Consider the following 24,651-nt stretch of genomic DNA (forward strand, 5'->3'; position numbering starts at 1 on the left):
CCTCGCAAGGATCGCGGTCCTCTGGCCGGCTCCGACAAATCTCTAGCTCTCGGACCCCTCCCCCCGTCACGGAAGCCGCAGAGACAGGCCTCCCCGCCGCGCCCGTTTAAACAGAGCTTCTCCGTCCTGGCAGCCCTCCGGGATTCTCTGGTCCCTTGCAGGAGCGAGGAGAGGTGGAGGGCTGCAGTCCGCAGTTTAGCTTCCCCGACCTCCCCAAAGCCAGTGTCGCTGGGATTAGGGAGTAAATCCCTGACGCCAAAGACCAGGTCAAGGACAAGTTCTCCCCAGTCCAACTCCCCCCACTCCTGGGCGGGGATTCACCCCCCTCCTTCCCGGATGAAAGGTACTAAATAGACGCGAAGGGAGGGGTGGCGGCGGGTCCCGGCCCCTTGATGTTCCGGTTGAACAGGTGCTGGTGAAAAGGAGGCGGTCCCGGCGGAAGAGTCGGCCAGGGGGGCAGCGCGCAGAAGGGGGGGGGGCAGCCTCCTCCCACCCTCAAGTCCCCCTGCCGGTCTTCCCCTCTCCTCTCCCTGGGCCCCTCCCCCGCAGGAAGCGTTCCCCGGCGCGAGGTCTTTGAAGTGTCGCTGAAGCCCTCAGGGCTGTCTTCTCCCCTCCGCCACCCCACCTCCCGCTGAGGGAGTGTGACCTTTGGTCCCTGAGGGCGTCCGCCCCCCTTCAGGAAGGAGGGGTCAGATTGCGTCCCCATGGCCCACTCAGGTCTTGGGATAAAAGCCATCGGGCTGACGCCCCTCACTTCTTCCCAGACCCAATTTCAGGGGCTTTAGTCCTTTCGGGGAGCTGTGTGTGAGTGTATGTTCTGTGGTTACGTACGTGCCTAGAGGTCAAGTGTAACTGGGTTGTTTGCGGGCACTTCCGTAAACGTGGGTCTCTAACTGGCGTGGGTCTCTAAGCGTGCCTGCGGGGGCCGGACCTGGGGTTTATGTCTCTCTGGGAGAGTCAGGTGGTGTGGCTGGATGAGGCTGGGGATAATTTTGTGTCTGTGGGTGCTTCGGTGTGCCTTTAAAGGGTCCCATTCCCTTTGCACGCCCTCCTGAGTCTATAAGCTGGATCGGAAGCTCCCTGAGGGCAGGAATCAATACCTGTTTTGTTCACTGCTCTATCCCAGCAGCTGCGCATAGTAAGCATTCAATAAATATTTGCGTAATAAACAAATGTCTGCATGTGAGAGTGTCTACCGTCCAGAGGGGCCTCTGAAGACAGAGCCCACGAGCGACCACCCAAACAGCACCCCCCAGACACCGAAGGGCGAGCGGCCCACGTAGTTCTCGATCGTTCTAGCGCCCCTTCCTCTGATCTCCACCTCTTGGAGTTTCTTCGGAGTTGAAGAGTAGAGAAGACCTGGGCAGACGGGATGGAGAATTGGAGAACCGGGGCCGAGACGGAAGGGCAAGCGGAAGGAGAGCTCAGGAGTAACAACCGAGGGCCACCGAAAGAAAAAGAAAGAGGGAAAATACGCGCGGAGCGAGAGAGCGAAAAGCTCCCTACCAAGCCAGGCTTTGTTCCCTGAACCTAAGACTTTACCCGGCGGCTGGCGGCGGGCGGGCCGGGAGCGAGCGGAGGCGCGCGGCCATGGCTGCCGCGGCCGGGCAGGGGGGCCGGGGGGGGCGGCGCGTGAGCGGGCGGCGCGGGGCGGGCGCGGGGCGGGCGGGCGCCCGCGATGTGCCACTCGGCACCTCCCCCGCCGGGCCCGGGCTGTGAGGCGGCCGGGCGGCCCTGGTAGCTGGGCGCGCGGCGCGGAGGGGGCGAGCCCGGCGCACGGGTCTCATTGTTGGCGGGGGGGGGGGGCCCGTCGGGGCATGAGGGCGAGAGCACGGCGGGGGGGGCGGCCAGACAGAGCGAGCGAGGAGGAGGAGGAGGAGGACGCCGAGGAGGAGGAAGGAGGAGGCAAAGAAAAGAAGCGGCGGCGGCGGAGGAGGAGGAGGAGGGAGCGAGGAGGCGCGCGGCCCCCCGCTCCCTCCCTCCCCCCCTGACCCCCGACCCCCGCCGGCCGGCCCCCCGCCCCAGCCCCGGAGGGAGCTCATGGGAGTATGAAGGAGATGGTAGGAGGCTGCTGCGTATGTTCGGACGAGAGGGGCTGGGCCGAGAACCCGCTGGTCTACTGTGATGGGCACGCGTGCAGCGTGGCTGTCCACCAAGGTACGGGGTGGCCCGCGGGGGGCGGCGGGACCCCGGGGGCGGCGCGCGCGGGGAGCCCCGGGCCGCGCCCTCCGGAGACCTCCCGGGGCTCGGACGCCCCTCCCCCACCCCACCTGAAGGGAAGGGAGGCGTCGGGGGGCTCCCCCCGCCCGGTCCTGGAGGACCGGGTCAGGCATTGTTTTCTTGCCTATTGTTCCAGTCCCGCGCCCCCCACCCCAAGTTGAGGGAGTTTGGGGACAGACTAGGGGGCAGTGAGTGCACTCTCCGCGCCCCACACGGCCGGTGTCGGGGCTGCTGGGGGAATGTTTACCTGCGAGGTGTCCCCTCCCGCTCGGTTATTTTGGTCCCAGCTCCCGGAGGGAGAGGTCAAGGGGGGGTCATCCCCCCCTCCCGCTTCCGGATACTGGGAGGAGCGGAATTGGGAAGGGAGGAGAAGGGTCCCAGGGGAGAGGGGACTCCTAAAATCCTCCGGGAAGAGCTGCGGATAGGAGAGGGGTTGTGCAGGGGGCCGGGAATAGAGAAGAGGGAGGTTTGGAGTTTCCCCCAACAGCACATGGTTCGGGAGTTAACTCCTTGAGGAGTCTTGCCGAGGGCGCAGGCTGGCATCTCCCGCCTGTCTGGCTCAGCCAGCTTCCCCCTAACCCCTTCCTGGGACAACCCTTAATGCTATGGCTGTCCGGGCTTCCCACCGTTCTCCTATTGGTTACCTGCACTGCACCTGCCCTCCAGCCTTGACTTTTGACCTGTACCTATTATAGTCAGAGGCTTGAGATGTGGTCCCTGGACCCCCTTCTTCCCCACCTCTTCCCTGACTGGCCCTTTAAGAAATGCCCCCCCCATAACAACAAAACGTGTTTGACTATAGTAAATGTTGTCCCTCTGGTTTCCTCTATCCCTGATGATGAGAACAGTTTCCAGGCAGGCTTTGGGGAACAGGTCCAGAAAGAGCATGGGGTGGGGGTGGGGGTCTTCTAGAAGTTTAAGGTCAAGTACTCAGACTTCTTATCCCGGTTTGGACTACTTGGTTGTGTGGTCAAAGGCTGGCCATGTGCTGTTAGGCATTCCTTGTGATCTTGCTGTCTAGTGAGCAACTCCAGACGGGAACAGCTCCCCTCTCCTTTAGAGTCACCCCCTCCCCCGCTTGCTCTGAGAGGAGCCGCTGCTGACAGATTTCCTTGATGATTTTTCCACCCCCAGCTTGCTATGGCATCGTCCAGGTGCCAACGGGACCCTGGTTCTGCCGGAAATGTGAATCTCAGGAGCGAGCAGCCAGGGTGGTGAGTCTGACTCCCTCCCTCATCCTGTACACCTGAGCATCTCCTCCCAGTTGAACTCGGGGACTCAGAGAGGCGGAGGCTAGGGTGGGACTGTCACACAGGACTTCCTGTTTCCTGTACATCTCTCACCAACTCCTCTCTCCCTCAGCTGATCCTTTACTCCTCCCCAACCCCCCCCCCCCCCCGCACTGGGCCTTTTATTTTGTTTGTTGTTTGAACTTTTTATTATGGAAAGTTTTCAAAATGTACAGAAGTAGAGGGAATACTATAATGAACCTCGTGTCCCCATCACTCATCTCTGACAATTATCACTCACGGCCAACCCGTGAGTGATGCCCCCACACATCCCCCATAACTGCTCACTTCATCCTGGGGCCCTGTGAATGTGTTCAGGAGGGGCCCAGCTCAGCAGATCCCCCATCCCCTCTTGGAAAGCCCCCCCAAAATCCCTGTGCCTCCTTGCTTTGGCAGAGGTGTGAGCTGTGCCCACACAAAGATGGGGCATTGAAGAGGACTGATAATGGAGGTGAGGGGGGCCCTGAGCCCAAGAGCTCATCGGTTGAGGTCAGCAGGGCCCCTGAGTGGGATCTGGGAAGGAGGAGTGGACTATTATGGGGTGGCCAGGGTGGGGCTGGAGGTTGGGTTTTCCTTCCCTTGCTGGCACTAGAATCTGATGGGAAGGCTGTTGGGGGGGGTGGACTGTGTGCTGTGTGGGGCGGTGAGGTGCCAGGGTCTCAGGCCGGCCCCCCACTGCCCCAGGCTGGGCCCACGTGGTGTGTGCCCTCTACATCCCGGAGGTACAGTTCGCCAATGTGCTCACCATGGAGCCCATCGTGCTGCAGTACGTGCCTCATGACCGCTTCAACAAGGTCAGTGGGCCCAGCCTGGCCTGTACCAGCCCCCGCCCCAGACCCCGCCCCACCCCACCCCCAGCCAGCAGTCCTGGGGTCCCTCCAGCTCTCTCTCCACTAGTGAAATTGGAGTCTGTCCAGCCAAAGGGGGACTCAAGAGGTGGGTCAGTGCTTTCCACTGCCAGACACGTGCCTGTGCTCTGGAACTTGTGTGGTTGAGCGTGCCCCATGGCAGTAGTAATGCCAGGTCATGGACCTGAGCAAGCCTGTCACCTACTCATTCACTGAACGTGTTGTATGGAATGCCTACTGTGTGCCAGGCCTGGGCTGAGGTACCAGGCACATGGGGTCACTTATCAAAACAGATGTGCTCCCTGCTCCGTGGAATGCATACTTTTGTGTGGGAAGACTGTAAATGCCAGTAAACAGGCAAATAAAATAAATGCAGTTTGTGGTCAGTGCTGTGAAGAAAAGAAACAAGGTACAAAAATATAGACTACCTCCTGGGGCCCTGACGTTAGATAAAGTGGTCAAGTAAAGAGACATGTAGGCTGAAGCCAGCCTTGGTGGGGGGCTTCTGGATCCAGGGAGAAGGAACAGCATGAGCAAAGGCCCAGTGGTGGGAAGAAGCTGACTGTGAGTAAGGCAGACAGAGTCCTCAGCATTATAGGGCTCACCTTCCAAAGACTGCTGTCCTGCCTTGTAGCTACCAGCTCCACGCAGCTGCGTGCATTAATTACAATGAAATACGATTTAAAGTTTAGTTCCTCGGTCACAAGAGCCACATTTCAGGTGTTCAGTAGCCCGTGTGGTTTATGGCTACTGTACTGGACAGCGCAGTATGGAAAATTTCCATCATCGCAGAAGCTTTGATTGGATAGCACTGGCCTAGGATCCTGGGGAGAGGACAGAGCTGAGAAGGCCAAAGATCCCTCGGGTATGAGGGAGGAGGGGACGACTGTACCGTGTCCCGCAGACATGCTACATCTGTGAGGAGCAGGGCCGAGAGAGCAAGGCGGCCTCGGGAGCCTGCATGACCTGTAACCGCCACGGATGTCGGCAAGCTTTCCATGTCACCTGGTGAGACCCCTGCCTGTCCCCGCTCCCTCCAGGGTTCCCTGGGATCCCCCGCCAGTTGGCCCTCGGAGTTCTGCCATGGACAGCTGTCTCGTTGGTGGTGATGGCAGCGATTCCCTTGGACGGTCTTGGCCTCCCGCTAGCCGCAGTCCGGGAGGGTGGGAAGAAGGTGGCCCGCTCTGGTCTGCGGCCACACGCTTCTCAGGCTGACTCTTTCGCTTAGCGCCCAAATGGCAGGCCTGCTGTGTGAGGAGGAAGTGCTGGAGGTGGACAACGTCAAGTACTGTGGCTATTGCAAATACCATTTCAGCAAAATGGTGAGTCTTGTCCACTGGGCCGTGAGGGGGTCAGTCAGTCCTGCTTTCGAGAGGGCACAGGCTCTGGGCCAGGCTGGAGCCGGGTGCTGGGAGGACAGAGATGGATGGAGCCCAGGCCCTGCCGTGAGGAGCTTTGCTACTGGTTAAGGAATGGGTTGAAGTAGAGCCCATGGGAGGTGAATGAGGGCTGAGTCAGGCGGTCCATTCCAGAAGACAGAGCTCAGACCCTGCCTGTCAGAGTCTGGGAGGCTTCAAGGAAGAGGCAGCATTTAAGTGGAGTAGAAGTGGAAGCCTTAAGAGCCAACATTTGTGGGGATGACTGTGCTCTGGCCTCTGTAGGAAGCTCTTTACGTGTGTTGGTTTATGGTGTCCTCTCCGCAACCCTAAGAACTGGGTATACTGTATTTTCCATGTTACAGATTAGTAAACGAAGACCTCCCGAGGTCTTGTACGAGGTCGTATAACTTATCCCACAGCTGGTGGTGGGATTCAGAACACACAATTTGATCTGAAAGCTCCTTGGGGACGTGCCAAGCAAAGACAGAAAGAAATAAGTCCTAGGTAGAGGGACTGGCATGGGCCAAGTCCTGAGGTGAAAAAGAACTTGGGAATAGAACAGGGTGCTCAGGGAGAATGAGGCAGGAGATGACCAGAATATTCAGGCAGGGCCAAAGCAGGGCCGGCTTCTGGCCTAGGCTTCTGGGGCCCCAGGAGAGGCTGGAGGAGGGGTTCTACTCCATGGTTGTGGGGAGACCCACCTGCTCTGGAAACTCTGGGCTATCCTGGAGAGGGAGGCTGCAGCCTGACTGGGAATGCAGCTTGGACCTCACCCCGCCAGGCCACAGGCTTGTAAGCAGGAGGGTAACCTGATCAGATTTGTTTTTTAGGAAGATTACCCTGGCAGGCACTGTGAGGCTAGATCCGAAGGGCCGAGGCTGGAGGCTGGGAGACAGCTGCGAGGGGGCGGGGGGTTGCTGGAGGGATAAGGCTGGACTCTTGAACGGTTTCTAGGTAGACAGGCCTGCATGTGGGGGTGGCTGAGAAGGAGGATTTAAGGGTGGGACAGAGCATCCGGGCTCTCAGTGCTCGGGCACCTCGGCCTGCTATGAACAGGGCGGGTACAGTGGGCTTCTGTAGGGGTGGCCTATGTCGTGTTCTGCCCTGGATAGTTCCAGTTCGAACCTGTCACCCTGGTGTAATTATTAATAGTTCCCCCTTTTGTTTTCAAACGTGTCCTGGTTTGGATCATAAATTATATGGTCACCTTGGTTTCAGGGTTTGATGACAATTTAGGACAAGGTAGGGAGCTCTGTGGGGCTAACGGGAGGGGCCTCGTGGGGATGTACAGGTTTGGCGGCTGTCAGCTCCCCAGGCGGGGTGGTGGTGGCAGCCCTAAGGAGAGAAGGATGGGCTGGAATCCTCAGATGCCCACCAGGATTCGGTGGGGCAAGGTGTGAGGGGGACCATGAAGGGGAGAGTCTTGTGCTTGGCAAGGTAGGAGCAGTACCCACCACTGGGGAGCAACTGGCTTGGATGGGGCTTGAAATTAGTCCTTGGATGTGGCAACTGGGAGGCAGTGGGTGACCTCAGAGGGGATACCTGCAAGTCTGGGACAGGTGAAGCTATCAGGCAGGGAGCAGTCCTCAGCAGTGAAGGGAAGGAGGGGGAAGGCCCTAGCTGGGAGGAGAGGCAGAACAAGGATCATTTGTGGTTTTGCTGCCATGCATGTTTACTTTCCTCCACTTAAGGGCATCAGGTCCTTTGGGACAGAAGGACCCACTGTGGGTTTGATAGAGGGGGAGGGCCAGGATCAAGAGAGAATGGCTGGAAGGACGTATCTGGAGGGGAGAATGAGGTGGAGTACAGGGGAGCAGGGCCTGCTCAGGGGTCCCCCATGTAGCCTCTACCCCACTGAAAGGTGGAACTGGGCTGTGGCTCAGGCTGCCTGAGATGGACCAGGAGGCCTTTGTCCTACCTTCAGTGGTTCCTTGCTAGGGCCAAGATGCCTCTAGCTTTTCTGGGCCTCAGTTGCTGAATCTGTGCATTGGATAAGCCAACCGGGGAAGCTGCAGGATTTAAGACTAGAGGATGCCTTCTGCCAGGCAGAGCATCACTGAAGACACAAGGTCCTTTTAGTGACAAGCAGGGTGGGAGGGCCTGGCCCCCCAGGATCATTTGACTTTCAGGAATCCTTTCTTTCTTTTTTTTTTTTTTTAAAGATTTTATTCATTTATTTGACAGACAGAGATCACAAGTAGGCAGAGAGGCAAGCAGAGAGAGACAGGGGAAGCAGGCTCCCCGCTGAGCAGAGAGCCCGATGTGGGGCTTGATCCCAGGACCCTGGGATCATGACCTGAGCCGAAGGCAGAGGCTTTAACCCACTGAGCCACCCAGGCACCCCTCAGGAATTCTTTCTGAACCTAGCGAAAGGATGGTTTGGCAGTTCTTCTCTCTTCTTTCCCCAGAAGACATCCCGGCATACCGGCGGGGGAGGCGGAGGAACAGGAGGAGGAGGGGGCACAGGGGGCGGTGGCAGTGGCTTTATTGCTGGCCGGAGAAGCCGGTCAGCCTCTCCATCCACTCAGCAGGAAAAGCACCCTTCCCACCATGAAAGGGGCCAGAAGAAGGTAAGTGCCTTCTCCCTTTCCTTCTCCTGCCCACACCCACAAACACAGAACTCTTTCTCTCTTTCTTTCTTTCTTCCTTCCATTCCTTCCTTCCTTTCTTCCTTCCTTCTTTCCTTCATTTCTTTCTTTCTTTCTCTTTTTCTTCCTTCCTTAAGATTTTACTTATTTATTTGAGAGAGAGATTGAGAGAGAGCACAAGCAGCAGGGAGAGGGAGAAGCAGGCCCCCCACTGAGCAGGGAGCTGGGGATGCGGGGCTCCATCCCAGGATCCTGGGATCATGACCTGAGCCAAAGGCAGACATTCAACTGACTGAGCCACCCAGACACCCCAACACATAACTCAAGAAACCACCACAAGGTGCCCCTGAGGCCTTGGGGCCTGCCCCGTCCTTCCTCTGAGGCCACTAAGGGCCAGCAGGGGATTGAGGAAGTGACACATGAGGACCAGGGAGGGTAAGATGAGGGTCTGGCTTCCCTGGAGCTCTTGGAGATAGGTTCCTCTGAGTCCTCCTCATGACATGACGTCTCCCAAGCCCTCGACACAGGGCCCTGCACATTTGGAGACACCCCCACCGTCTAGCCACGCAGCAACCTAATTGTCTGCATCCCTCATGCCATACACCCCTGTGTGCCTGGTTCTCAGCCCAGCTCCACACACAGCTCCACGTCCCAGGTGGACACCCTCGCAGGTGTGGGCTCCTGCGTGTGGTACTCTGTGTCCCTGGAGTGCTAATGGGACAGGCTATTTTTAGTGAGCCATGTGGAGGAGGGGGAGGGGCTGTTGGCTCCCAGAGCGCCCTGCCCAAACCATTCTTGTCCAGCCTAAGTCCCCCAGTCTCTTCACGGGAGTTGGGGGGGATGCCCACAAAGCCCCTCCCTGAGAGGGGCCTACCCCCTGCATGCTTGCAGCATGTGTAGCCTCACCCAGACTGTCCCTCACTATCCAGACCTGGTCACTTCTTCCTCCCCAGAGTCGAAAGGACAAAGAACGCCTTAAACAGAAGCACAAGAAGCGGCCTGAGTCACCCCCCAGCATCCTTGCCCCGCCTGTGGTCCCCACTGCTGACAAGGTACTGCTGCCCACACCTTGGGGGGGGGCGGGTAAGGCAGGGGAGGGAGGCAAATCCTGAGGGGTCGGAGTGAGCCAGGAACTCTGGGTGCCCCCCAGCAGCTTCAGGTCACTGTGCCTGTGTTCCCTACCCCGCCCTCCACTCCCTGCTTCTACCCTGTGCTCCTCAGACCCACCAATCACTGACCAACCAGGAGGGTTAGGGTGGGGAGGTGCTGCTGCCCTGCCTGCTGGCTGCCAGATGTTTCCATCTGTCTCTGTCCAGACAGAGAGCCCCGGCACCAGGCTCTTGTCCACGGGTATAGCACTCAGGCTGGTTCTCCAGGTTCTGGGGCGCATTGCCCCAGAGATTAGCTCCCACCTCTGTCCCCCACATCTGCCCCTTGGGAAACGACCCTGTTTTCCAGGCAAATGCCGTGGTGGCATGGGGCAGGCCCACAAACAGCACCCTGAAACCCCCACTCATCCCATCCTTCCCAGGCCTGCTATGTCAGGCCTGTCTCCAGAAATGGGCAACATCTGGAGGAGCAACCGGCAGGCCCTCCCCGAGGCCAGGGAGCTGCTAATCCAAGCCAGAGCGGGCCCCTGCCTTCCCCTCCTGCCAGCCTGCCTCCCCACCCCCTTACAGAAGGAGCATGGGGGCCTGGAAAAACTGCTTCTTCCTGTTGCCACCCCACTCACCTCCACTGCCTTCGGAGGCAGGCAGAGCTCTGGGCATCATCTTCGCAGGAGGCTCGGGTATTGGGTTTCCAGGGTGATGTTGTGGCAACCATCCCAGTAACCCTCTTCAGGCCTGCTTCCCAGGGCTCACCTGGAAAAGCTTGTCATTCATGCCCTCTGACCTTTCCCTGGGGCCTGCAGGCAGGTGGAAATAGGGCTGGAGATATGGGAGTTCCTAGCGGCCAGGTGTCCCCTTGGACATGTAGGAGACTTCTACCCATCCCCCTCCACCCACCCCTGCATTTCAGCTACCCCTCCCCCTTGGCCCTTTCCTCCCTTGCTCTCAGAACCACATCTGGCTCCCTTCAGAACTCCAGCTGTTGAAAAGAACAAAGAGGAAGACAGAGACCAGGACTTTGCCCAGGGAAGGGCAGCGCAGGGTGATTCTTGTCCCCTGATCCAACCTTCCTCTAGCTTTTATCCGGTTACAGAGTACCTGGTCTTCTCTGAGAGGAAGGGCGCTGTCCCTGGTGGTACCACAAAGCCCTCACTCTCCCTCACCACATGCCAGGGTCCCTTCTCGAACAGGAAGATGGAAGGGGTCTGTGGGGATTAGCTCATTTCATCCTTAAAATAATCCATTGAATTAGGTATTATATTAACCTAGTCTAGTAAACGCAGAAGCCCAGGCACAGAGAGGTTAAGTAACCTACCTTAGAAGTACACAGCTCGTAGGTAGGTGGGGGAGCGGAGATTTGAACACGGGCAGTCCGGCCTGAAGGCCCATACTTTCACACAGGCCACGGTCTCGGCAGATTATTCACAGCAGCTGCCAACACCTGACTTGGTTGACCCCTTACTCTGTATCTGGCCCTGTGCTTCTCGTGCCATTCCAAAGAGGCCTTGTTGGTCCTCTAAGGACCCTGAAGCTCAGCAAGGCTGAGAGGCCACACAGCATAGCACAGCCGTGGATGGTAGAGCCCCCCAAGCTGCCCGCCTGCTCTGCCTGACCCCAGAGCCCATGCTGCCCTCTGGGGCTCCCTGGAGGCCTCAGATGTGGGGACTGGTATTTCAAGGCAGTGTGGCAACTGTGGACATGGCCTCTGTGAGGACATGGTGCTCTGGATCTAAGAGGACAGAGCGACCAGGTTCGTCCCAGGGATTTAGGTGGCCTCGTGGGTTAAGGCCTCACAGACTTCCAAGCTGGATTTGGAAGGACGAGAAGTTTCCCAGGAAGAGTAAGGAGAGACTGTCCTGACAGAGGCTTGGCACTGCTGAAGAGCCCAGAGTGGCCAGGGGAGGGGGTTTCAGGTGAAGGAGTGGTGACTGGGGGGCTCGAGGATGGGGCCAGGCAGTGGTGCCTCTCCCCTGCGCATGTCATGGTCAGCACATCTGGGCTTCTGGGGCCCACTGAGCGTTTCTTAGGTGGATGACTGAACAGATGGGCACATGTGTACGGGCTCAGGGACTGTTTTCACTCCCCTCTGCCTCAGGTGAAGGACAGACAGACTCCCCTCTCCTCACACCCACCTCCCTGATCTGGAGTCCCCACCCACAGGTCCTTCCCTAAGCAAACTTGGACTCTCTTTGTAGCAGAGACGGCCCGTTTGCATCTGCCACACCGCCGGGTCAGAGTGAGCCCAGACAGCTGGCCTTGAGCCTTCCCCTCTCCTCCTTCCCTCAGGTCCCCTCCTCAGCTTCCTCGTCCTCCCACCATGAGGCCAGCACTCAGGAGACCTCTGAGAGCAGCAGGGACTCAAAGGGGAAAAAGTCTTCCAGCCATAGCCTGAGTCACAAGGGGAAGAAACTGAGCAGTGGGAAAGGTGTGAGCAGTTTCACCTCGGCCTCCTCCTCCTCCTCCTCCTCCTCCTCCTCTTCCTCCTCCTCTGGGGGGCCCTTCCAGCCTGCAGGTGAGTGTGGGCATCCTGGAGGAAACTGGGGGCGGGACAGCCTTTGGCCCAGAGCTTCTCCAGCCAGGGCCTCTGCACACTGCTTTGCATCTCATTTGCTTCTTAAATTGGTTAAAGATGGGGGCTCCCCACCAAGCGATGCCTCTCCAGCCCCTCCCTCTCAGGCCCTACCCCTCCACTGCCCTGACAGTATTGGCCTGTCCCCTGCACTTGGGCCTTGAGGGGCCATTGTTAAAGTACTAACGCTAATGATAGCTCCTGTAATCTCTACAGTCCGGTGAGGTCAGCTGGGCAGGAGTTCTCTTTCCCCTTTATCACACATGGGAAAGCTGTGTGGGCAGGGGAGACGTTCATCCTAAGACATAGAGGCAGTGGCAGAGCTGGGACAGGAACCCAGTCTTCCCCAGCCCCCGACCAGAGCTCTCTCCAGCTACTGCAATTGCGAGGGCGGGGAGGTGGGGGGTGGGGGGGCACAGATCTGGGGCCCAGCTGTAATTCCATTTCCCCCTCTGTGCAGTCTCGTCCCTGCAGAGCTCCCCTGACTTCTCGACGTTCCCCAAGCTGGAGCAGCCAGAGGAGGACAAGTACTCCAAGCCTGCAGCCCCTACCCCTTCAGCACCCCCCTCTCCCTCAGCCCCCGAGCCCCCCAAGGCTGATCTCTTTGAGCAGAAGGTGGTCTTCTCTGGCTTCGGGCCCATCATGCGCTTCTCCACCACCACCTCCAGCTCAGGCCGCGCCCGGGCCCCATCCCCCGGAGACTACAAGTCTCCCCATGTCTCCGGGTCCGGGGCCTCAGCAGGCACCCACAAGCGGATGCCCACACTGAGTGCCGCCCCCGTGCCTGCTGAGGACACCCCTGAGACAGGCCTGAAGGAGAAGAAGCACAAGGCTAGCAAGAGGAGCCGACATGGACCAGGTCGTCCCAAGGGCAGCCGGAACAAGGAGGGGACTGGGGGCCCAGCTGCCCCCTCCCTGCCAAATACCCAGCTGGCTGGCTTTACGGCCACTGCTGCCTCACCCTTCTCTGGAGGTTCCCTGGTCAGCTCTGGCCTGGGGGGTCTGGCCTCCCGCACCTTTGGGCCTTCAGGAAGCCTTCCCAGCCTGAGCCTGGAGTCCCCCCTGCTAGGGGCAGGTTAGTGACCCTTGGGCATCTCAGGCCCCAGCCAGTCTAGTGAGGGAACAGAGGCATAAGCATGCAATCCGAAGGAAATGTGATAGAAACTGCTCCAAAGGACAGAGATAAAGGATGGAAGAACCAGTCCCCTCTAATACACTCCATGATACCCATCTTCTGCGGGGTTGTAGTGGGAGAGATTGGAGTAGACTGCCAATAGGAGGACTCACCTATTAGAAAAGCCTGGAATCCTCCTGGCCTGGGCAGGGCAGTCTAATAAGCAGGCATGTCAAATAGATGTCACACACAGGCAAGAGGTGACATCTTTGCAGCTAAGAGGGTTAGACTGATCCAGGGGAGCATTCTCTCTGGGGAGGGGCTGCCCCAGCCACCTGACTGAGGGAGCGTCCTGGGGGAAGTGGTAACTAAGCATCCCTGTGTGTCCTTCTTGTGCCTGTAGGCATCTACACCAGTAATAAGGACCCCATCTCCCATGGTGGCAGTAGTGGAATGCTGCGTGCTGTCTGCAGCACCCCCCTCTCCTCCAGCCTGCTGGGGCCCCCAGGGACCTCGGCCCTGCCCCGCCTCAGCCGTTCCCCATTCACCAGCACCCTCCCCTCCTCCTCTGCTTCTATCTCCACCACTCAGGTGAGGCCTTACCCTTGGGCTACTCCATCCCTGGGCAGGTGGGGGACAGACTGCTGGGGATGCCAGCTATCCATGGGAGAAACTGAGAGATTGGGCTTGGTGGCCACCAGAATATCACCCTCTCTATGGCCCTGTCCTCCCCAGCACATCTGATCCCCTCCCCCTCTGTGTACACATGGTTGTGCCCTAGATCCCAGAATAACCACCAGGCTGGACTATCCCTCCTTTCCCTCAGGTGTTTTCTCTGGCTGGCTCTACCTTTAGCCTCCCTTCTACCCACATCTTTGGAACCCCCATGGGTGCCGTTAACCCCCTCCTCACCCAGGCCGAGAGCAGCCACACAGGTACGTGTCTCTGACCCCATTTCCCTTTCTTCCCAAAGACCTGAGGGGCACCCATCACCTGCATGTCACCCCAGAAAGATGGGAGGGTTTTCTGGCTGCCCCCTCCCTCTGGCCATTTCCCGCCCTGGGGGAAAAAAAAAATCCACGCATAACAAGCCAGGGTACACTTTCACGTTAAAAAAAAATCGTGGAGAGGACAGGACAGGACGCACAGAATTACTACGGCTCCATCTCACAGAAGAAAAAGGCTTAATGATCTGCTCAAAGCAGTTGAGAACCACGGCTCAAATTCTGGTCCTCACTCCAAGCCCAGTTCTCTGGTCACTTGCATAGTTCCCGGCTGGCCTCTTAGTCCTCAGAATGGGGCCTTTCGATGCACCAGCTAGGACACCTGCGCTCCGGGTATTTCGGGTATTTCGGAGTTACGGGGGAGGATCACAGGCGCCCCTCCCCCTCCCTAGAGAGCCAACCCAGCCCCAGAGAGCTGATTGGTGCAGAGACACCACCTGGCCGGTTAGGGGGCGGGGCTCACGCCCTGGCCGCCAGTTCAGGTAAACCTCCTTAAAGGGGCGGAATCCGACTCCAGAGTTAATGACCTGACAGCTCAGGGTGACTATCTTTTCCAAAACCCAAATTGGAATTCTGTGGCCCAACAAGGTTTTGCAGTCTAACTCGTGAGTTTATGAGTATGAGAAATTGCACAGGACTAATTACAAAAGCTGCAGTCAATAAGGGCAGGTTGCAGGACAGCTGACAGTCCACATTTATTACCTTGTTTGTAATCCTCCTAACAGTCATTTTAGTGAGATTTAGTTTCCAGCCCAAGGTCACATAGCAAGTATCAGATCCACATTCAACCGAGAACTGTCTAGACCCTGAATCTCTATAACCCTGAATCGTCCAGGAAAGAGATTGGGAGGTGGTTCTGAAAGAAGCCAGGCAGCGGCCGCCCTTCTGACTAGAGAAATGGAAAGAGACCAGATCCCATCCATGGCTGTGCCTCCCAAGGGGCCAGGTTTCCAAGCCCGGGCTCCCAGCGCCTTCCAAGCTAGAACTGCCAGTCTGGGGTTGGGGGAGTTCCTGAGGGAAAGGGGTCTGCGATGAGGTCCCAGATCCTGCACCCACTTCCCAGGCGGGGACCGTGAGGCCGACGGCACCCCTTCCCCGCTGATCCCTGCTCCCCTTCTCCTTCCAAGAGCCAGACCTGGAGGACTGCAGCTTCCGGTGTCGGGGGACCTCCCCCCAGGAGAGTCTGTCTTCCATGTGAGGGAGGGGGCAGCGGCTTGGGGGAGGGGCAGGGAGCGGGGCTGGAGGGACTTTAGGGGAGGAGGGCACGGAGAGTCGGGCGCCAGGAGAGGGTGGGGTCCAAGAGGGGGACGACTGGAACCCCTAAGGGGGGAGGAGGGACACAGGAATGGGGACGGGAGGTAAGCCTGAGCCCGATTTTTTCTCCCGACTCCAGGTCCCCCATCAGCAGCCTCCCCGCACTCTTTGACCAGACAGCCTCTGCACCCTGTGGGGGTGGCCAGTTAGATCCAGCGGCCCCCGGAACGACTAATATGGAGCAGCTGTTGGAGAAGCAGGGCGACGGCGAGGCCGGTGTCAACAGTGAGGAGGGGTGGGGCCGGGCTGGGAGATGTGCCCCAGGGCCCCCAGACTCGGTCACCTTTCTCTCCGAGGGCCCCAAACTTCTTTAAGGTTCCGTCCCTTGGCCTCGCCCCAGCCTCAACTCTTGGCTACCCCAAGCCTTACCTCTAACCTCTGCTAGGCCGGGCTCTTGGACCCGCCACTTGTGCACCCCGCCTTCGGCCTCCGCGGCCTCCTGGCCCTTACATTATTGAGCTCCAACTTCCTCCCGCCTCGGCGCTTCCAGTCAGAGCCTCCACCCCCCAGCCTCAGGCCCCGCCCCTAGTCCTCACACCTCTGCCTCCCCGGGGTCCCGCCTCTCCCAGCTCACCTGAGTCTGGCTAGCAGGCGCCTTCTCTTTTAGGTCAGAGTCTGATTTCCTCCGCCAGGCCCCGCCCTCCAGGCCCCGCCTCCGGCTCTCTCGCCCCGCCCACTGCCCTCGCCCCGCCTCTCCAGGCCTGCGGGGCTCAGGCGCTCTCACCCTATCTCCGCAGTCGTGGAGATGCTGAAGGCCCTGCACGCGCTGCAGAAGGAAAACCAGCGGCTTCAGGAACAGATCCTGAGCCTGACAGCCAAGAAGGAGCGGCTGCAGATTCTCAACGTGCAGCTTTCTGTGCCCTTCCCCGCCCTCCCTGCCGCCCTGCCTGCAGCCAACGGCCCAGTCCCTGGGCCCTATGGCCTGCCTCCCCAAGGTAAGGGGACTGCCGCCCAGTCAGGGAGTGGGAGCCTCTGCCGGGCGGTGCCACGACAGGGCTCCCGACTCCAGCCCTTGACCTCCTTCCCTGATCCCCTCCGCAGCCGGCAGCAGCGATTCCTTAAGCACCAGCAAGAGCCCCCCGGGGAAGAACAGTCTTGGCCTGGACAACTCTCTGTCCACGTCTTCCGAGGTGGGCGCCGCGGTGGGGAGGGTGGACAAGGGAGGGGCAGGAAGGGAAGCGCCAGGGCCTCCAGGTCTCATCTCCACCCTGCAGCGAGTGGAGGCTGGGCAGTGAAGTGATTGGCTGAGCAATTGGTTGACTGGTTCATTCCTTCTTTTATTAAATGATAATTATAGGTGTCTACTTAATGCCGGGCATTGGCCAAGCAATCAGTGAGCAAAACGGCCTGCTCCTGAAGCTAGACTAGCCATCCGAGAAAATGATCGTTACAAATCAGGGAAAGTGTGGAAATGGAAATAATTTGAGGTCAGGATAATTTGTGAGGCAGGATGGGGGTGGGATTCTTCTGGAGTTAGGAGGTGGTTAGAGAAGGCCACTTTGAGAAGTGTTTGGGAAGGGTTTATTACACCAAACGGCACCTAGTAACCGCACTGTGATTGGCGGTGTTACTAGGGAGCAGTCTGTTGTTAGGTCGTGGTTACTGTTGAAATCAAACAAACAAGGTGGCTTATACTTGAGCAAAAATAATCGTTGCACTGATGAGCATTAATTGCACACTTGCCCTTTGAGATTGTGTCCTGCACTGACACTTACAAAGCATCGGTTTGTTTAGTCCTCCAATGAGCTTATGGAATAGGTACCACTATTCCCCCCATGTTATGAGTGAGTAAAGTAAGATCTAGAAGCCAGTGAACTGTGGACACAGAATCTGAACCTGAGCTTTCCCCTCCAGCTGCTTGCTCTTCTCCTGCCTGCAGAGTTACTTAGCCTGTTTAAGAATCAGTGTCTTTACTCAAATTTGGGACTAGATAGGGGCAAGCGGTACAGCCTGGGTCTAGTCCACTAGCTGGCCACCACCACCATTCCTTTTGGTGATTAACAAGGAGTGCGAGGGGTGCTGGGCCCCCAGGAAGTGATCTGTAAATGTGATTTATGAAGACCATTTGGATTCTTAGCCTTTATCCCTGGGCCTTGCTTCTCCCTCCTGGGTAGCTCTGCCTGAGTGAGGTGGGGGTGGCCGGGCTCTGTAAAGATGCTGGTGGGTGCTGGGCCGGGGGCCAGAAGGGTCACGCTGGCCCCCTGCCCCTCTGACCCCTCCCTTCCCCCTCCCTCCCCAGGACCCACACTCAGGCTGCCCCAGCCGCAGCAGCTCGTCGCTGTCCTTCCACAGCACGCCCCCACCGCTGCCCCTGCTCCAGCAGAGCCCTGCCACTCTGCCCCTGGCCCTGCCTGGGGCCCCTGCCCCGCTCCCGCCCCAGCCACAGAACGGGCTGGGCCGGGCACCGGGGGCGGCGGGGCTGGGGGCCATGCCTATGGCTGAGGGGCTGTTGGGGGGGCTGGCGGGCAGCGGGGCCCTGCCCCTCAATGGGCTCCTGGGGGGGTTGAATGGGGCTGCCGCCCCCAACCCTGCAGGCTTGAGCCAGGCTGGCGGGGCCCCCGCACTGCAGCTGCCGGGTTGTCTGAACAGGTGAGGGAGAGCTCAGCCTGGGGAAGGGGATGGGGAGGCTGGCTCTGGGAGGGGCTCCCCCCCACACCCGCAGTCCCCCCAAAAGGAAGAATGTTCTCCAGTCTTACAGGGTGTAGAATCTAGTCACCTCTTGGCCCCAGGTACTCCCTACATGTGAGATGTGAGTGCCCTCTGGGTGTGCTCTCCTGGGACAAAATCCTGTTTCTTTCTTGCACCCCCAGTCTTGATTTCCCTTCTGGGAAAGTTCTTCCATCGAACTTGTCTCCTTTCGGGTGGTCTCTGAGCTTGCTCTGTTTCTCCATAGTCCTGCCCTAAAACCGCATAGCCCTCTTTCTCCTCCTGGGACCAGGGAGTCTGGGAACTTGGGAGGGGCCAGGGTGGGGGGAGGAATGTTTCCCTGCCTCTTCCCATGGTCTGTGTCTTGTCGCCCTGCCTCAGCCTCACGGAGCAGCAGAGGCATCTCCTGCAGCAGCAAGAGCAGCAGCTCCAGCAGCTCCAGCAGCTCCTGGCCTCCCCGCAGCTGACTCCGGTAATGCCCTCCCTTCCTGGCAGCTCCAGCTCCTGGGGGGCCAGGGCCCAGCTCAGAAGGGAGGGAGGGCCACCTGAGGCTGGACCTCCCGCGGGACTTGTTGAAGCTGGGGGCGTGGAGGGGATCAGGGTTGCTCTCAGGCCCAGGCATTGCAGAAGGGATGCTCACCGCCTAGTGAGATGGTCTGGAGGGTGGTGAGTCCCCAGTTCCGGGCGTTTCAGTCCCAGCCCCAAGGATCTTCAAGGGGAGCTGCAGGGTCTGTGGCCGAGCAAGTGGACACCCCCTCACCCAGAGCAGCCCCTTTTGGGTCTGTGCTGTATGTTGGGTTCTGTGAAGATTTCCTCTTGGAGAAAAGGAGTTCTACCTTTTTGAAAGGAGGGAATTGGAAAACACAGAAAACATCATAGTCTCCCTAAAAAGAAACACAAGAAACCAATTCAGTTGGTTACCTACAGGGGCCAGATGGGAACAGGGGTAGGAGCAAGATTTCTTAAGGTAAAGCTTGAAATCATTTTGTTGGTGTTTGGAACACTGACAATGCCTTGCCTGTTCAAAGGAAAAATAAATGAATCTTAAAAGCAACAAAACAGAAAGAGGGGGAATTGAATACTATTGACCCAGCCGAGTTGTCTCTCAACTTGGGGTCATACCACCCCTGGGGGCATTTGTGGTTGTCATAGCAACGGAGGAACTGATGCAGCCAGGGGGTGGGGCCAGGGCTGGCAGAGGTCCTCCCTGCAATGGGGCCAGGAGTGCCCTGTCAACCAGGGTTGACTGACACTAAGGGCCACAACCGCTTGCTTGCTTGCTTGCTTGCTTGCTTTCTTTCTTTCTTTTTTTTTTTTAAGATTTTATTTATTTATTTGACACAGAGAGAAAGATCACAAGTAGGCAGAGAGGCAGGCAGAGAGAGAGGGGGAAGCAGGCTCCCTGCTGAGCAGAGAGCCTGATGGGGAATTGATCCCAGGACCCTGAGATCATGACCTAAGCCAAAGGCAGAGGCTTAACCCCGAGCCACCCAAGTACCCCTTTCTTATCCACATGGGGAGACTGAGGCCCCGAGTGGGGAATTGGAGACAGGACCTTGACTGTCCCCCAGGCCTCTTCCTTCAGGGCTCCAGTGAGATGGGCTGGGGCCCCGGGCTGAGCAGGGCATGCTGGCTGTGGGGACCACTGGCCCCTGAGCCGTCTGGCCCCCTTGCAGGAACACCAGACCGTTGTCTACCAGATGATCCAGCAGATCCAGCAGAAGCGGGAGCTGCAGAGGCTGCAGATGGCCGGGGGCTCCCAGCTGCCCATGGCCAGCCTGCTGGCAGGAAGCTCCACCCCGCTGCTGTCCGCGGGTACCCCTGGCCTGCTGCCCGCAGCATCCGCCCCCCCACTGCTGCCTGCCGGGGCCCTGGTGGCTCCCTCACTGGGCAATACGAGTCTCATGGCCGCAGCGGCGGCTGCTGCAGCAGTAGCAGCAGCAGGCGGACCTCCAGTCCTCACGGCCCAGACCAACCCCTTCCTCAGCCTGGCGGGGGCGGACGGCAGTGGCCCCAAAGGAGGGGTGAGTAGCCCCCACCCTCACCCCGGGCTGTCCTGTCTGCTTTCTCTTCCAGGTTGGGTGGGGAGGGAAGCATCCTAAGGAGGAAGGAAGCAACCCCGACGTCAGCCAGGCACCCTACCCCAGGCCCCGGGGCCTCTGCTTGCTCTGCCAGAGATAAACTCCCAGTGTGGGCTAACAGCAAAAGGGCTCCTCTGGGAAGACCAGTTAGAGAAGTCTGTTTCCTCTCTGAGTAGACCAGTTAGAAGAAGCTGATGCTCTGGGTGGGCCTTTTGGGGAAAGCCCCACCCCCCACTTCCTCTGAGGGCATAAAGTCGTTGCCCAGGGAGCCGGCCTTGCTCAGCTTGCACAGGGCACCTTGCCCTCACCGCCCCCCTCAAACACACACACACACACACACACACACACCCACCCCTAGCCCAAGACCCCAGGGCAGGGGCTTCAGCGGGGCTCCCTCGCTATACCCTTCAGCGGTGGCCTTGCCCCTGGCGGCTGATCCCAACCGGGTATTAGAACCAGACACCTCCTAAAGCCCCAGCCTCCCTTCCTCTCTTTCCAGACCGCTGACAAAGGAACCTCAGCCAACCAGGAAAAAGGCTAAATCCACCCAGCCCCTCCTGACCCCCAAATGGAGGGGGCAGATCTTGGCCTGAGGGGTCCTACCTAGCCTGGAGCGGGCACCTGCACCCAGACACTGGAGAGCCCCAGCTCAGAGATCGTGCTGAGGCCTGGGGAGTGTGGGGTGCTCCTGGTGCCAAGGACTGAGCTGGAGAGGGATGCCCCCACCACTGGCCCCCTCTCCCTCCCCCCAACCCCTTTGTGAGGGGCTCAGAGGGAGGACAGGCTCCAAGTCCACCTAGGAGCCCCCACTCTCAGCAATGTTTTGAGGTCCTCCAAGAACCACATGGGCCATGGCATAAGTGGGGGTTTGGTTGGACCCCCCCCCCACATAAAATGGATCAGCACTTGAGTGGGGAGAGGTGGGGGGACAGGCCCTGGGCCTGCCCACCCGCGGAAATCCCTTACAAAAGAAAGGGCGGCCCTGCTTTACCTGCAGTTTCTCCCCAACTTGGGCAGAGGGCGGAAGAGATCTCTTGGACTGTATCTCCCCGCTCCCCTGCCCCTGCCCCCCAGCGAGGGTTACAGGCTGAGCTTGTGAATGCCCCGAAGATGAGGGAGCTGAGGAAGGGGCAGGATGGCACCAAACTCAGCCCATGCTTCCCCACCTCTCGGGAGCCCCCCCCTGCCCCCGCTCCGACGGGATGGGGGAGGGCAGGGGGGCACGGCCCAGCCCCCTTGGTGCCCTGCCCCTTGTTTGCACTATTGGATTTAGGAGTGCGGAGGGTGGGAAGATGGAGCTGCCTGACTCAGAGAGCGTGTGTGCCTGTGCGTGTGTGCATGTGTGTCTGTGTGTGTGTCTGTCTGTCTGTCTGTCTGACTCCCCCTGGACCTGGGGCAGCCGAGGGCAGGGATAGGAGCAGTGCTCAGATGAGGCAGCACCAGAAGGGGGGTTCCCAGCTTTTGTTTGCACCCTCCCCACCTCACCAACTTTGGTCCCTTTCTGGGCTGTGAATGGTTAGCAAAAACCAGAACAATACTCCAGTATTGGAGAGTAACTGGGGGCTGGGGGCTTTGAATCAGGGTAATGTCCTGCCTTTCCTCCCCCAGACCTCCACATGGTTTCACTGCCCCCTCAGAGCTCCCTTTCTCCCACTGAGAGTTGGCCCTGCTTCCCTGGCCCAGGGGGAGTCCCAGGGATCTGGGGGGCATGGGGCAAAGGGGGGGTGTAAAGTGCCACTTCTTTGGTGAAAACCTCCCTCCCAGAATTAGCCAGCTTGCTTCCCCGCACCCCACCCCCTACCCCCCACCAACCAGGGGAGCCTTCAGCTGACCTGACAACTGTCCCCACCCACCAGCTATTTCCCCCGGGGGTGGAGGGGGCAATTCTCACCTTAAAGAGCCCCCACCTGCCCAGAGCCTTTGATGGCAAAGGCGGAAGGGCGGGCAGGGCAGCCAGGAGAGGGGCGAGGATGAAGCCTGTTTCAGTTGCACTGGGGTTGGAGCCGGGAGAAGGCGTTGCCAGCTTTCCCTGATGCTCGTGTCTCGTCAGTCTTTGCATGTGTGGATTTTTTGTGTGTGTTTCTGTTTGGGTTTTTGTTATTGTTGGTTTTTTTTTTTTTTTTAAATAAAGAAAAGAAGATGTGTATATTTTTGGCAACGACAGAAACGTAGTGCAGATATATTTTTGCCTGTGCTGCTCAACTGGTTTTTTTCTGATACTGAAAATAATATTAATATTCCTGTTGATAATACTTTGTAAGATGTTAGGGAGCTGATAAAGGAGGGGGTGGGCGGGAATCTTTCCGAGGCAATTTCTTAGGCACTTGCAAGGGCTTGGGGGTGGGGGGAAGGCAGTTGTGATGACCTCAGAAATACTCACTTTTTATTAATGCTAAATATCAATTAGAAATGGTAGGACTCAGCATCTTACTCATCTTCATCTATTAAACTAATTCCCTGCCCCCAAACCACTGAAAAAAATTACCTTCAGAGGTTCTTAGAAGAGCCGCTCATTCACACTCACACCCTTGCCCAAGGCTGTCCCATTAAGAGCCTAAATCAACTTCTGTTTTGGATGCTGAGAGAAGCCGGTCTGCTCCGAGGCTGCTGTGGCAGAGAGAGAGAGAGAGAGAGAGAGAGAGAGAGAGAGAGGTCCCTAGGATTTAGTGCACTGGAACTAAGACCTCCCCCCTCCTTCCCTCCCAGCATCCCAGAGCCTGGGGTTCTCATCTCCAAGAGCCTATGTTTTTCCAGCTTTCCCCAGGCTGGGGTGCAGGCAGGTGAGGTTCGAAGAAGGGACCCAGGCTGGCTATGGGTTGCTGCTGTCCCTCAATTGGGGCAGGGGTGGGGCATGAGTGAGGCTGTGCATTTCCTTCTTCAGAGAGAGCTTTATAATAGGAAAGTACTAGAGATCTTCAGGATCCCAGTGCAGGGGAATGGCATTACCAACCTCACCCTCCTTTCCCAGCCTCTGTCCCTTTTTCCAGGATGAATTTGGATGAGGAGTGGGAAGAGACACAGATTCGTAGATCTCTCTCTGCCTAGCAGAGAGAAGGGATGTGGTTTACAGGGCGGAAATGGAGTCTGAAAATGCATGAGAGGAGCTTCGTGTGTCATCACACTCAGCGTGGAGGTGTGAGGGCTGTGTGTGCAGAACCCCTGTCCAGCTTTAAGGTCACAACTGGTGCATGAGTGTCAGAGCTGGAAGGGACCTATCTTTAGGGATGGTTGGAGCCAGTTGCTTGCTTCACAGGTGATAGCTCCAAGCCTAGGAGGGGCAGGGGCTCGGGGCAGAGCCAGGACCAGCCCTCAGGACCCTGGCCTCCTGGTCCTGGGCTCTCTCGCCCCCCACTGCGGCACCTCCATGTGGCTGTCTGTCTGTCCCTGTGTGTGTGAGTGCTGGGCTGGGCCCCGGGGTGGGAGGGCATCTATGTAGCACTGATTGTCTTAGCTCAGAGCTGATGGATCCTCTCCATAGACAATGACACTTTAAAGATTGCTTTTTTTTTTCTTTTTTCTTTTTCTTTTTTTTTTTTTTTTTTTAAGTTTTTCCTTTTTGTTTGTGTGTCTTTCCCCTCAGGCTCCTAGGTCTACAGCTGCCCTAACCTTGAGGCTGAGAGGTCCCCACCCATTCTTTTAGTGAGTTTTAGGGAAGCGCTCCAGGGAAGGACCTCGGCAAGTGAGGGGAGCCAGAGCCAGGGACCAGCTCTGAGAAAGGGAAACCTCCACATTTCCCTTTCCCTGAACTGGAAATGCAGACAAGCTTTTCAAAGGCACAGGCTCCCCTTGCCAACGTCCAGCATCTTCCTTGGGGTGTGGTGGGCCAAAGTTAGGAGTAGGCAGCTTGCTCCCAATTCTCCCTTATCTTAATTTCTTTTTCTTGGGGAGAGATGCCCAGAGGGATTAAGGTCACTTCAGTGGGGAATGTGGAGGCAGTGGGATGCAATTCCCTGGCTCCTTCTGGTCATGTCAATCCAGATTCAAAGTGTGTCTAGCTCCTGACCGCTTTGACTTGATCTACTGAAAAGTTGGGGACTGAGGGGTGCCTTCATTGCCCTCTGTTCACTTCCTCCAGCCCAACTTGGGACTCAGGTGGCAGGACTGGAGACCCAAACCCGGACTCCCAGCCCCAGTCTCCCCCCTATCCATCCCAGCCTGTCTCAATGTAGCAGACCCTTCCTTAGGGGAGCAGGGAGGGGAAGCCAGAGTTTGCAAACCCAGGGGCTCCTTTTACATTCTTTCTAGAACCTCCTTTATATCCTCAGCCCAAAAGGCAATGCCCCCCTCCTTTCACTTCCAAGCCTGGAATTGTGCATAACCCTGATCTTGTATCTTTGTATAACGGATGTTATTTGTACGAAGGGCAGTTCGTAAACAGCACTTGTTCTTTTAATAAAAGAATGTTTTACAAAAAAAAAAAAAAAATCCAAAGTGCCCTGCTTTGTCTGGCTTTACTGAAGGGAAAGGGAGGGGAGTGCCAACTGTGGAAG

At 58.0% G+C, this 24,651-nt stretch overlaps 1 protein-coding gene across 5 annotated transcripts; it reads left to right on the top strand.

The window, feature by feature from the left end:
* Positions 1-1,941: 1,941 nt before the first annotated feature.
* Positions 1,942-24,586, top strand: MLLT6 (MLLT6, PHD finger containing). Of its 5 annotated transcripts, none has more exons than XM_032320846.1 (20): positions 1,942-2,157; positions 3,355-3,434; positions 3,906-3,960; positions 4,194-4,303; positions 5,262-5,365; positions 5,586-5,679; positions 8,145-8,306; positions 9,278-9,376; positions 11,720-11,858; positions 12,463-13,077; positions 13,520-13,707; positions 13,943-14,051; positions 15,248-15,314; positions 15,514-15,659; positions 16,172-16,369; positions 16,476-16,564; positions 17,674-18,023; positions 18,462-18,552; positions 19,757-20,104; positions 20,661-24,586. In XM_032320846.1, exons 1-20 carry the CDS (start codon positions 2,049-2,051, stop codon positions 20,700-20,702), a joined length of 3,195 nt encoding a protein of 1,064 aa, XP_032176737.1. In that variant the 5' UTR covers positions 1,942-2,048; the 3' UTR covers positions 20,703-24,586. The 5 variants fall into 5 exon arrangements, with proteins under 5 accessions (XP_032176737.1, XP_032176736.1, XP_032176734.1 ...); XM_032320845.1 differs by having other exon boundaries at positions 8,148-8,306; positions 11,720-11,945; XM_032320843.1 differs by having other exon boundaries at positions 1,943-2,157; positions 11,720-11,945.
* Positions 24,587-24,651: the final 65 nt, after the last annotated feature.

Source organism: Mustela erminea, chromosome 18, assembly GCF_009829155.1.
Source record: "Mustela erminea isolate mMusErm1 chromosome 18, mMusErm1.Pri, whole genome shotgun sequence".
Lineage (NCBI taxonomy): Eukaryota > Metazoa > Chordata > Mammalia > Carnivora > Mustelidae > Mustela > Mustela erminea.